At 44.4% G+C, this 13,388-nt stretch overlaps 1 protein-coding gene across 6 annotated transcripts in view; it reads right to left on the reverse strand.

Moving 5' to 3' along the window:
* ST3GAL3 (ST3 beta-galactoside alpha-2,3-sialyltransferase 3) overlaps positions 1–13,388 on the reverse strand; it is a 251,348-nt gene that overhangs the window by 187,893 nt on the left and 50,067 nt on the right. For all 6 annotated transcript variants that reach the window (XM_073544500.1, XM_073544499.1, XM_073544501.1 and 3 more), the window contains exon 2: positions 7,206–7,350. In XM_073544500.1, coding sequence (XP_073400601.1) covers positions 7,206–7,320 — 115 coding nt within the window. In that variant the 5' untranslated portion in view covers positions 7,321–7,350. The remainder of the gene's footprint in view (positions 1–7,205; positions 7,351–13,388) is intronic.

The raw sequence follows: 13,388 nt of genomic DNA on the forward strand, positions 1-13,388 counted from the left end.
TTACTGTATTATTACTTATTTTTCGCTTTATAAGACGCTCCAGCTTATAAGACGCACCCCCCAAATTTTGAGGAGAAAAATAGGAAAAAAACTTTTTTTTAATAAAATGGTGGTGCTTCTTATAATCCATGCGTCTTATTGCTTACCGGGGGTGGTGGTTGCGGTGAAGCGGGATCCCAGGGTTGCTGCTGGAGGAGGCAGGAGTGGAATGTTGCTGTGTGGGATGAGGGGGTGATTTGATGTGCGGCGCGCCGCTGCGGGTGTCCGTCGCTGCCGCTGTGCTATGTCTCCAGTGTTGCCGGGTGCTGCTGTCACCGCGCTCTGTCCCTGGTGCTGCCGTCCGTTCTGTCTCCTGGTGCTTGCCGCCGCCGTGCTCTGTCCCTGTTGCTGCCGGGTGCTGCTGCCCGCTCTGTCTCCTGGTGCTTGCCGCCGCCACGCTCTGTCCCCTGGTGCTTGCTGCCGCCGCGCTCTGTCATCTCCCGAGATTCCAGTGCCGAGATCTCCATCTGCGAACGCACAGCGACCATTTTCCCGGAAGGAAACCACTGCACAGGCTAGTATGGATGGAATGGCAGAGCCCCCCAAGCAGCAAGGGACAGAGCGCGGCGGCGGCAAGCACTGGGGGACAGAGCACTGCGGCAGCCCCAGGGACAGAGCGCGGCAGCGAGCACAGGACACCTACAGCAGTAGCACAGAAAAGTTATATCCACATTGTAAGGCGCAAAGTGAAAAATAAGGTAGTTAGTGTTATTCTACAAGAATGCAGCAAAAAAGTTGCACAAAATGTTTGTTGTGGGTTTTTTGCAGCAGTTTTTCAATTTCAGTCAGAAAAAGAAAAACAATGTTTGTGCAAGAGATTTCTGAAAACCTCATCGCACAGCTTTTAATTTGCATTAGAAAATTTAAAAAAAAACAAAAAAAAAACAAAACTGCTGCATGTGAACATAGCCTAACAGTGACTTCCCCATGATCTGTCAGTAACTCATTATCATCTGTGATAGTGTGATATGTTATGTGGATGTCATTTTTTGTATATTCCGATTTTTAACAATTCCAGTTATTTTCACAGTGTTTTTCTTATTACATTGTAAGTCTACAGCCTCACTGTATCTGTCTCTTGATGACCCCCTGTAGTGCATTAATCCCTAAGGCCCTTTGTTCTCCTCTGGGAGGCAACTTGTTGGACTACCCCTGGACAAGGAAGGGGGTGGGGGGAAGAACGGTAGCTGGACAGGTCAGTTCCGGTATAGACATGATGGTGAAAAGGCTGCATTTCAGAGAGAAGGACCCATTTTTATCCTCTGGTGCTAGAGTTTTGAAATCTCGTTTCCCTGGACATTTTATCCTGATACTGCACTGCATTCTTATTCTGGACTATCTTATCCTTTGTGTGGTGGACTGAATATGGACTTTTTCGTATTTTTGCCTGAATAAAGGTCTTGGAATTGTTCACTCTTCGCTTGCTCTGTTGATTGTGTGATACCAGAGAAGGACCCCGTGACACCATCAATAGCAAAGAAAGGAGACATCTATGAAACACGTACAACACGGTGCTGTGGGAAATTATTTGAGACCGCCAGGGAAGACCACTTGTCCATAACACAGGTCAAGGTCATAAAATCTGCATCTGTTACAAATATTAATGGGAAGTGGAGCGATTAATCTCCAGCAATACCATCCCCCCCCCATAATGTATGGCTGCCCGGCGGGCGATCCACATAAAGGAAAGGAGGAGTAAAGGACGTATTAATACAGAGCATTATCATGGCCGCACATCAGCAGCGTACCCTGGCAGCCTAGTCCCTGGGCCTGCTGCACCCTAGTCAGCTTCATTATATCTGGGGTGCCTTTAAAGTATTAAGTGATCCCATTAGAGCTTCCACTGGAGAGGTCACCCAGCTTTCCTAGAAGCCTGATTGTCAATGTCTCACAATGTGAGTTGTGATGTGGCTGAAACCTAAGACTGAGCTGCTTTACTGTATAAGAGAAAAAGAGTTGTCTGTGTCTCTAAAAAAAAGTGTTAGGGTATGTGCACGCGTTGCGGATTGCTGTGCGGAATTTTCTGCACGGAATCTGCATCTCTTGGCCGAATCCGCAGGTCAAAATCCACGCGTTTTTTATGCGGATTTCCTGCGGATTTTGGGCGGATTTCACCTGCGTTTTTACACCTGTGGATTCTTATAATGGAATGGGTGTACATACACTGCGGAATCCGCACAAAGAATTGACGTGCTGCGGAAAATAAACCGCTGCGTTTCCGTACAGCACATTTTTTTCCCCACAGAATAACATTGTACTGTAAATCACTTGCGGATCTGCATCGAATCCGCAACGTGTGCACATAAATGTAGGCGCAGGTAGAACCAACTAAGACACCACTGATCCTGCAGTCTGTAATTACATTGTGACCAAGGAAGTGAAATATGACTTTTCTTGTAGCACAGCCATGCTTCAGCCCAGTCACTGCAGGAGAAATATTGTTACAACGCAGCATTCAAATAGAGCTTAGTACAGAAAAGAGCAAAGATGCCATCTAGTGGTGATACAAGAGTATGCGCTGTGTCTAGGGTGATGTAACAGTATGCAGCGCAAACTAGTGGTGATGTAATAGTATACAGCTGTCTAGTGGTGATGTGACAGTATGCAGCGCCGTCTAGTGATGATGTAACAGTATGCAGCGCCGTCTAGAGGTGATGCAACAGTATGCAGCGCCATCTAGAGGTGATGCAACAGTATGCAGCGCCATCTAGAGGTGATGCAACAGTATGCAGTGCCGTCTAGTGATGATGTAACAGTATGCAGCGCCATTTAGAGGTGATGCAACAGTATGCAGCGCCGTCTAGTGGTGATGTAACAGTATGCAGCGCCATCTATTGGTGATATAACAGTATGCAGCGCCGTCTAGTGGTGATGTAACAGTATGCAGTGCCGTCTAGTGGTGATGTAACAGTATGCAGCGCCGTCTAGTGGTGATGCAACAGTATGCAGCGCCATCTAGTGGTGATGTAACAGTATGCAGTGCCGTCTAGTGGTGATATAACAGTATGCAGCACCGTCTAGTGGTGCTGTAACAGTATGCAGCGCCGTCTAGTGGTGATATAACAGTATGCAGCGCCGTCTAGTAGTGATGTAACAGTATGCAGCACCGTCTAGTAGTGATGCAACAGTATGCAGCGCCGTCTAGTGGTGATGTAACAGTATGCAGCGCCATCTAGTGGTGATGTAACAGTATGCAGCGCCGTCTAGTGGTGATGTAACAGTATGCAGCGCTGTCTAGTGGTGATGTAACAGTATGCAGCGCCATCTAGTGGTGATGTAACAGTATGCAGCGCCGTCTAGTTGAGATGTAACAGTATGCAGCGCAGCTGTAAAGAGATAGTGAGCATCGCCCTCTAGTGGCAATATAACTGTATGCAGCACTGCCTAATAGTAATGCTCTAAAGGCCCCGTCACACTAAGCGACATACCAGCGATCCCGACACCGATATCAAGGTGTCAGGATCGCTGGTAAGTCGCTATGTGATCGCTGGTGAGCTGTCACACGGACAGCTTCACCTGCGATCAGCACAGCGATGCCGAGCGTGCGGCATCGCTGGCCATCGCTGTAAAAAATAATAAAAAAAATAAAAAATATAGTTATTCTCACCTTCCGACGTCCTGTTCAACCATCCGGCCTCTCTCCACGCTCCGGTCCCAGTGATCCTTTGCATGAATGACCGCGAGACTTTGTTATCCCTCGAGACCGTGACATCTCGCGGTCATTCATGCAAAGGATCACTGGGACCGGAGCGTGGAGAGAGGCGGGATGGCTGAACAGGACGTCGGAAGGTGAGAATAACTATTTTTTATTTTTATTATTTTTTACAGCTGATCGCTGGTCGCCCGCCTGTCACACACAGCGATGCGTGCTGGCCAGCGGGAGACCAGCGACCAAAGAAATGTCCAGAGGTTTCTTCCAGCGATCCCGGCAGGGGGGCCGCTCGCTGATCCCTGTCACACACAGCGATCTCGCTGGTGAGATCGCTGTTACGTCACAAAAGTTGTGACTCAGCAGCGATCTCGCTACCGAGATCGCTTAGTGAGACGGGGCCTTAATATGCGGTGTACTGTGACAGCATGTAGCACTTTTTGAATTGTGAATTGCTGCAGTTTAAGTTGGCACTATAAACATAAAATTATTACTGTGGCAATGTGCAGCTTCTTCTAGTGGTAATGTGGCTGCGTGCAGTAAGATAATGTGGCAGAAAGACGTATAATCCTTTTTAAACCTCAACCACAGCAGATCAAGTGCGATACTAAGTCTACATTCACACATCCACTTCTATTTTTACATCCTTCTAGAATGGATCAGTGAAAGACGGATGAAACACAGGATGGAAAACTGAGGTCTTCTGATTTCCATCTCTTTATAATGTATCCGTACAGATTATATTGGCCAAGTCTGATCCTCCAAATGGATGAGAATAGGACATCAGCTCCGAATCTCACTGACCGGGCACAAGGATCCAATTGTAAAACATATATGTGTATGTTATATGCGATTTCACCTGCAGCTGTTGCGGGCACATGTCAGCTGTACAGATCAGCAGTCATGTGCCCGGAAAGGCGCAGGCTCAGCGCCGGAGCCCGCACCAAACAGGGGGAGTTCGTGTGCTGTCTGTTCAAATATGCAAGTAGCCGCTTCAGAGAGGAAGAGAACAAGAACCCTTCTGCAACCATTGGATGTAGCAATCCTAAAAGTCAGCATCAACCCTTTAGTGCGCCTTGCCGCATGACTTAAAGGGGTTTTCTGGAGAAAACAAGTTATCACCTTTCCACAAACAAGTGATAACTTTTTTTTTTTACTCGTTAAGATTTCAGTTAATTTTTCAATCAATTAAAACAAATTATAGGGGAGATTAAAGGTGGAAAAAGTTCTGAAAGGATTCTTCATGGTGAGTTTTTTTTTACATGACAATACCCTGGGGTGTGTAGACTTTTTGTATAATCCTCTGTAAGTATGTATATGATTACTTTAGTCTGGAGTTTTAGACTTACAGAGCATTGTCCACAATGGACACAAAAGGAACTAATCTTCAGCTGTGAGAATTATGAGGTCGGGACAGGTTTTAATTTTTTTCTCTTTAGAGGTGAACAATAATGAACCCATTCACTGAAAGTTCTCATTATACAGGGGCCAACCTCTATACATTTTTCTCTTTCTGTACAGTAATTGCATTCAGATTTTTATGTATCCTTTCCTTTAGCCGCTTGCGCCGCTTTTTGCTTCGCCTGTGTGATCAGAGCTTTACGAATCTGCTCCTGCAGCATCCATGAAGGTGAAGCCATAAAAAGCTGGCGAGAAGTTGGGAAGCCCCCCGGTGTGGGGCGGCACTGTCCTTCAGATCAAGACTTTCATAGGCGGATCACAGGAGGCAGACTTTTGCATACAGCCTCGTTTTATTCATCCTGGCCATTCCTCATCACTGAATCCTTCCATTTCTTTGAGTAATCGCCCTCTTTATTAGAATTCTAGCTGCATAAATTTCCATAAAGACTCCCTGGACTGAAGACATATTTCTATTCATTACACAAAAAGCAGAGATCATCTCGAGATTCAGCAGAAAACCAAACACAGCCCATAGCTATTAAAGGGCTCCAATGTTACCAGATCGGTGGTAACAGAAATCACCTTCCTGCTGCAGGACCCCCCTCACTTATAGATGCTCTAGCTCCGGACTCATCAATTGTGCACACTTCTATACACCCAAACCGCTCAAGGTCTTAGCCCGGGATCACATATGCGAGAAACTCGCACGAGTCTCGCATCTTAATACCCGGCACTGCCACTGGCACTCAGGAGCGGAGCGTGCGGCGGCATGTATTTCTATGCAGCGGCATGCTCCGCTCCCGAGTGCCTGCGGCAGTGCCGGGTATTAAGATGCGAGACTCGTGCGAGTTTCTCGCATATGTGATCCCAGCCTTATTATAAGTCACTTGATCATTAAAAAAAAAAATTAAAGCAATGACTCCCATCCACAAATTTGTATATACTAATATCAATTAAGTGGGGCTGTGCAATGATCAATTAGTATACTTGCTGATCATGTTTTTATAGCACAGTCTGAGTGCAAGGACCCTCGCTATTCCCAAAAATATGCATGAGAAGAAATGGCGGCGGCTGCACCATCACTTTACATAAATTGCAAATATTATAGGAAGAGAAAAGTAGTTTCTTGGGACTGAGGAATCCCCCAAAATAATCAGACATCTCCAGCCAAAATGCCATATAAATCTAAAGAGGTTCTCCAACCAATAGCACAGCCGGCTCATCGATTAGATAAATTGTTGTAGTCTGGTCCAGGAGGTCCGACAACTGGAACCTCCAATGATTATCTCCCAGTGGAGAATATATTACACCTCTATATGACTGAAGCTGCCAAAACTCCACCCGAGGACCAATCCTAGATTCTGACAGTTCATCAGTCTCTGTATTCCACCCATACAAACCCCCGATATTGCCATAAGGAGCGGTACAAAGTGCAAAGCAGAAAATCTAGAAGACAGCCTCCAAAGCATCATCACCAAAGTGAGAAGACAGCCTCCAAATCTTCATCACTGAAGCTAGAAGACTGCCTCCAAAGCTTCATCACTAAAGTGAGAAGACAGCCTCCAAATCTTCATCACTAAAGTGAGAAGACAACCTCCAAAGCTTCATCACTGAAGCTAGAAGACAACCTCCAAAGCTTCGTCTCTGAAGCTAGAAGACAGCCTCCAAAGCTTCATCACCAAAGTGAGAAGACAACCTCCAAAGCTTCATCACTGAAGCTAGAAGACTGCCTCCAAAGCTTCATCACTAAAGTGAGAAGGCAGCCTCCAAATCTTCAGCACTAAAGTGAGAAGACAACCTCCAAAGCTTCATCACTGAAGCTAGAAGACTGCCTCCAAAGCTTCATCACCAAAGTGAGAAGACAGCCTCCAAAGCTTCATCACCAGCAGATGCACCGGAGACTTCACATTCAATGTTGTAGCGAGTCCCAGTGATGCAAAAGTTCTAAGTTTCTCAGTTTAGAATGATCAGAACTTCCAAGATTTACGGTAAGGACAAAACATGGAGGGGTTGCTGGGGGAAGAAGCTGTCCCTAAGAGAAAATATAGTAGTGCAGTAGTGGGAATCATGGACAGTCAAGATGCAGCAAGACAGAAGAAGACAGGAAGAGACTTACGTGAATCCTCCCAGCGCAGAAGGTGGAGCTTCCAGGCAGAGTAATAGAGGAAGCCCAGCACCAGGAAGAGGCAGAGAGCCAGCAGCAGGTTCCTCATAAAAACCAAAACTCCCATTTTCAAAACATTCCTGCGCTACTACATGACCTGTGGGAGAAGAGACAAAACTGTGAGAAGATGATGGGGATGATGATGATGATGATGATGATGATGAAGAATCCCATCTATACTTTTTATCGAACCCACCAAGAATGATCAATTCTATCCATTCATCTCATCCCTATCTACAGATGCAATCAAAATTATTCAATCCCAATCGCAAGCTATGTTTATCAGCAAAATTAAACTTTATGCTGTTTTCAATAAACCAATCAAGAATAATGTAAATCGCTCAACAAGAGTAATAATAACAAGTGATTTCTCCAAATTCTACTTTTAATGATTACTGCAATCTCACAGTTATCCATCCCCTTCATGACAGAGCATCATTGGCTGTTGCGACCGGCTTCAAATGTGATGCATTGCAATGCATCAGTTAAGAATCTTAGCCTATTTCTCATAGTCAACGGCCACCACTAATATTCTTGGGTTGTCAAGAAAGTTGTCCAAAAAGTTAAGAGGAACATTGCCTTGTATAAACAAAGAAAAGAATACAAAAAAATACTAAGACATTGAATGCTCCAAGAGACAAAGTGGGGAGTAGAATTAACAAATCCAAAGTTATAGAAACATCGGTTACATTATTGGATGTGACAGAAAGAGGAAGAAATCACCATCTGCTACCAGAATCCTGATGAGGAACAGTACAGACCAAAAGTTTGGACACACCTTCTCATTCAAAGAGTTTTCTTTATTTTCATGACTATGAAAATTGTAGATTCACTGTGAAGGCGTCAAAACTATGAATTAACACATGTGGAATTATATAATTAACAAAAAAGTGTGAAACAACTGAAATATATCTTATATCCTGGGTTCTTCAAAGTAGCCACCTTTTGCTTTGATTACTGCTTTACACACTCTTGGCATTCTCTTGATGAGCTTCAAGAGGTAGTCACCGGAAATGGTCTTCCAACAGTCTTGAAGGAGTTCCCAGAGATGCTTAGCACTTGTTGGCCCTTTTGCCTTCACTCTGCGGTCCAGCTCACCCCAAGCCATCTCGATTGGGTTCAGGTCTGGTGACTGTGGAGGCCAGGTCATCTGGCGTAGCACCCCCATCACTCTCCTTCTTGGTCAGATAGCCCTTACACAGCCTGGATGTGTGTTTGAGGTCATTGTCCTGTTGAAAAATAAATGATGGTCCAACTAAACACAAACCGGATGGAATAGCATGCCGCTGCAAGATGCTGTGGTAGCCATGCTGGTTCAGTATGCCTTCAATTTTGAATAAATCCCCAACAGTGTCACCAGCAAAGCAACCCCACAGCATCACACCTCCTCCTCCATGCTTCACGGTGGGAACCAGGCATGTGGAGTCCATCCGTTCACCTTTTCTGCGTCGCACAAAGACACAGTGGTTGGAACCAAAGATCTCAAATTTGGACTCATCAGACCAAAGCACAGATTTCCACTGGTCTAATGTCCATTCCTTGTGTTCTTTAGCCCAAACAAGTCTCTTCTGCTTGTTGCCTGTCCTTAGCAGTGGTTTCCTAGCAGCTATTTTACCATGAAGGCCTGCTGCACAAAGTCTCCTCTTAACAGTTGTTGTAGAGATGTGTCTGCTGCTAGAACTCTGTGAGGCATTGACCTGGTCTCTAATCTGAGCTGCTGTTAACCTGCGATTTCTGAGGCTGGTGACGCGAATGAACTTATCCTCCGCAGCAGAGGTGACTCTTGGTCTTCCTTTCCTGGGCCGGTCCTCCTGTGAGCCAGTTTCTTTGTAGCGCTTGATGGTTTTTGCCACTGCACTTGGAGACACTTTCAAAGTTTTCCCAATTTTTCAGACTGACTGACCTTCATTTCTTAAAGTAATGATGGCCACTCGTTTTTCTTTACTCAGCTGCTTTTTTCTTGCCATAATACAAATTCTAACAGTCTATTAAGTAGGACTATCAGCTGTGTATCCACCAGACTTCTGCACAACACAACTGATGGTCCTAACCCCATTTATAAGGCAAGAAATCCCACTTATTAAACCTGACAGGGCAAACCTGTGAAGTGAAAACCATTTCCGGTGACTACGTCTTGAAGCTCATCTAGAGAATGCCAAGAGTGTGCAAAGCAGTAATCAAAGCAAAAGGTGGTGTGATAAAACACTCCGGGATCGCCTTTGCTGGGGTCAAAGGTCACGTGCGTTCAGCATGAAACTCAGGCGCAGAGCTGGGATTCGTGTATAACTGACCCTGGGTCAGGTTTATTAACAGTGAAAGCAATGCAAAAGGAAATAAAACATAAAACAAATCCTTGCCTGTCCGGCACTAACTAAACAAAGTACAACCTAACTACCAACTGGCGGGCTTCTCCCGTACAGCCAAACCACAGTTGCAGTGGGCACTGCTTCCACTCACGTGTGTCTCTCACACAGACAGGCTCTCTGTGTTCCCAGGCTGAGACACTCACACAACCACCTTGCATCCTTTTATATCCACCTCCCATTATCCATTAGTAAGCAGGTGCGATACTGACCAGACTAGGCCACATAGGAAAGGAATCTGGGCGAGATATACTTGCCCTCATCCACTATTCCCACATGATTCTCACAGTGGCTACTTTGAAGAACCTAGAATATAAGACATATTTTCAGTTGTTTCATATTTTTTTGTTAATTATATAATTCCACATGTGTTATTCATAGTTTTGTTGCCTTCAGAGTGAATCTACAATTTTCATAGTCATGAAAATAAAGAAAACTCTTTGAATGAGAAGGTGTGTCCAAACTTTTGATCTGTACTGTAGGTTAATAAAATCCCTCATTTATTTAATGGCCCCCGGCTCCATCTTGAGCCATTGCGACTTGATGGATGAACGCTCTGTAGGAAGATTGATCTTGTGCAAGTCTAGATAGGTCCACCAGGGTTTTCGCTGGAGTTATCTTGATATTATCAAGCTACTGAGTTGCTGGTCTTCCTCTTCCCCTTGTTCTTCCTATTGTTCCCACCATGATTTCCTTCTCCAGTGACCGCTCTCTTCCTGTGATGTGTCTAAAGTAGTTACGTCGTAGCTTGGTGATCCTTGCTTCTAGTAACATGGCTGGCTTGACTTGTTCCAAAATTGATTTGTTTGCTCTTCTTGCCTCTATTGTTTTGATAACATCCTTCTCCAGCACCACATTTTGAAGGCGTTGATTCTTCTTCTGCCTTGTGTCCTCATCGTCCAGGTTTCGCATCCATATTACCACAGAAAAGACTATGTACAAGCCATGTCTTCATTGCCAGTGAAATATTTGTTCCTCGATATGAAAATGTCAAATAACTGCAAAAGACCTGCAGCAAGGTCTCCATACCTGAACTACGAGACATACACCTCTACTGACCCAAAAGAATAGGAAACATTAGCGCCAGTATTCTCAAATCCATATAAAAAGAACCACAGAAGTTTTTGGAATCTATTCTGTGCGGCAATGAATCAAAACTGGGCCTCTTCCGACTAGATCAGCGGTATGTCTGGAGGAGGAAGAATGAAATGTATTCTAAAAAGAGCATCGTGCCTACAGTTAAGCATGGTGGTGGTTCTTAACTTCTTTCTTTTATTCCTCTAGCACTGGAAATCTGCAGCATTTGAAGGACAAGATTAATACAATGAGAAATGTGTGATGAAGTTGAAGATTGAGAATCAAAGTACCTTCCAAAAGGCCCCAAACATACCTCAAAGTCGATGCTTGGGCAAAGACTTGGTTTTAAAAGAAGTCTTGGGAGATTCTCCAGGATTGTCAAATTCCCCTGACGAGAACGCCAAAGAAAATCTTAGGTGGGATTTTTGGAAGGCAGATGCAGCAATCTCAAGTAGGTTAGTGGGGTGGAAGCCTTTGTCCATGAGAAATGGGCTGAGATTCCTCAGGAACCCTGCCAGAAGCTGGTGTCTTGCTATGAATTACATCTGTAGCAGGTCATAACAGCTAGAAGGGCTCTACTTAGTAAAAAGAAGTTGAATAGTACCGTAATTCAGAAACAGCAATAGTCATAAAAAGTGGCATTTGCTGTTGAGTTTGGAGAAATCACTTGTTATATTATTTGTGCTGATTGGTTTATTGAAAAAAAAAAGAGTTTGTTAATTTTGCTAACACACCTAATTTGCAATGGAGATTGAACTACCTTGATTGCAACTATATCTTGTTTATCTACAATTGCAAGAAAAAGTAAGTAAATCTGAAATTATGGGAATACTTGCAATAAATACTAATATAATGTGGTTTAATTATTATCTAAGTCACAAACATAAATCAACACAATCTAACTAAATTAATAACACAGGAACAGTGGGTACAGTTCAAGTTTTTATTTTCCAAAACTCACAAAGCAAACAATGCAAAGAGAAAAAGTAAAGTAAACCCCTGCATTAGTGACTGAGTTAAACATTGAAGGATTGACAAAGCCTAGCTGATGACAAATACTGGTTAAAGTAAGCCATGCCCTGGGAAACAAATATTTTATAAGACCTCAGAAAAATGTAATATATGGAGAAGGCTGGAAAAAAAAAACAAAGCAACAAAAGCTAAAACCCGGAGGTTCATTAATCCACTGTTGGGGTACAAGATGGCTTTAAGAGTACAACTGGCAATTTTGAAAGAGGCGAGACAGAACCCAATCACCTCCTATTCTTGAAAAAAAGTATTTTTTTATTAAGAGGAAAATTGCAAAGTTGATTGTTTATATAAGCACTTTACAAAATGTAACCATTTACAAACAAGAGACAACCCCTTTATTGACCCTTCTGGCACTGGTCATTAAGTGGTTATTACTAATTTCAATATATAAAACAGTATTATAGTAAAGCGAAATAATAAAACTGTATAAATGAAAAGTTCTGCAACTTTCTATCAGACTTTGTGCTTCAGTTCCTCCCTATTTTCATGAACATCTGTTTACTTTAGCGAATGGGAAAATTATTTTCTTTTCATCAATAAGCTAGAAAAAAAAACCACACACCAACATTTACAGAACTAATACTTCTCACAACTAAGGGTTTGGTACAATTACATCCAGCCTTGACAGCGGAACAAACCTCTCCCTGATTGTTTGATACAAATGTATTAATGCAGGTGACAAGGATCAGGCTGGAGATCTGCTTGTTTAGCTCAATGAGCATTAAAAAATAAATAGGAAATTCATAAAAAGAGGCTTAATCCGATGAGTTAATGAAGGAAACGTTTAAGGCAACCACATGTAAGGCGTGGGCTGCAGCAAATACTACGCGTGGATAGCGGTAGATATTACGCGTGGGCAGCGGCAGACATTACGCGTGGGCAGCAGAAGATATTACACATGGGCAGCAGCGGAAGATATTACACGTGGGCAGCGGCAGATATTACACGTGGGCAGCGGCAAATATTACACGTGGGCAGAGGCAGACATTACACATGGGCAGCGGCAGATATTGCGCGTGGGCAGCGGCAGATATTACGCACGAGCAGCGGCAGATATTACACGTGGGCAGCGGCAGATATTACGCGTGGGCAGCGGCAGATATTACGCAAGGGCGGCGGCAGATATTACGCACGGGCGGCGGCAGATATTACGCGTGGGCGGCGGCAGATATTACGCACGGGCGGCGGCAGATATTACACGTGGACAGCGGCAGATATTACGCACGGGCGGCAGCAGATATTACGCGTGGGCAGCAACAGATATTACACATGGGCAGCGGCAGATATTACACATGGGCAGCGGCAGATATTACACATGGGCAGCAGCAGATATTACACATGGGCAGTGGCAGATATTACACATGGGCAGCGGCAGATATTACACACGGGCAGCGGCAGCTATTACACGTGGGCAGCGGCAGATATTACACATGGGCAGCGGCAGATATTGCACATGGGCAGCGGCAGATATTACACACGGGCAGCGGCAGATATTACACGTGGGCAGCGGCAGATATTACACATGGGCAGTGGCAGATATTACACATGGGCAGCGGCAGATATTACACACGGGCAGCGGCAGATATTACACGTGGGCAGCGGCAGATATTACACATGGGCAGCGGCAGATATTGCACATGGGCAGCGGCAGATATTACACATG

Source organism: Dendrobates tinctorius, unplaced genomic scaffold (genome assembly GCF_039654945.1).
Source record: "Dendrobates tinctorius isolate UK_male_01 unplaced genomic scaffold, ASM3965494v1 ptg000138l, whole genome shotgun sequence".
NCBI classification, from domain to species: Eukaryota; Metazoa; Chordata; class Amphibia; order Anura; family Dendrobatidae; genus Dendrobates; species Dendrobates tinctorius.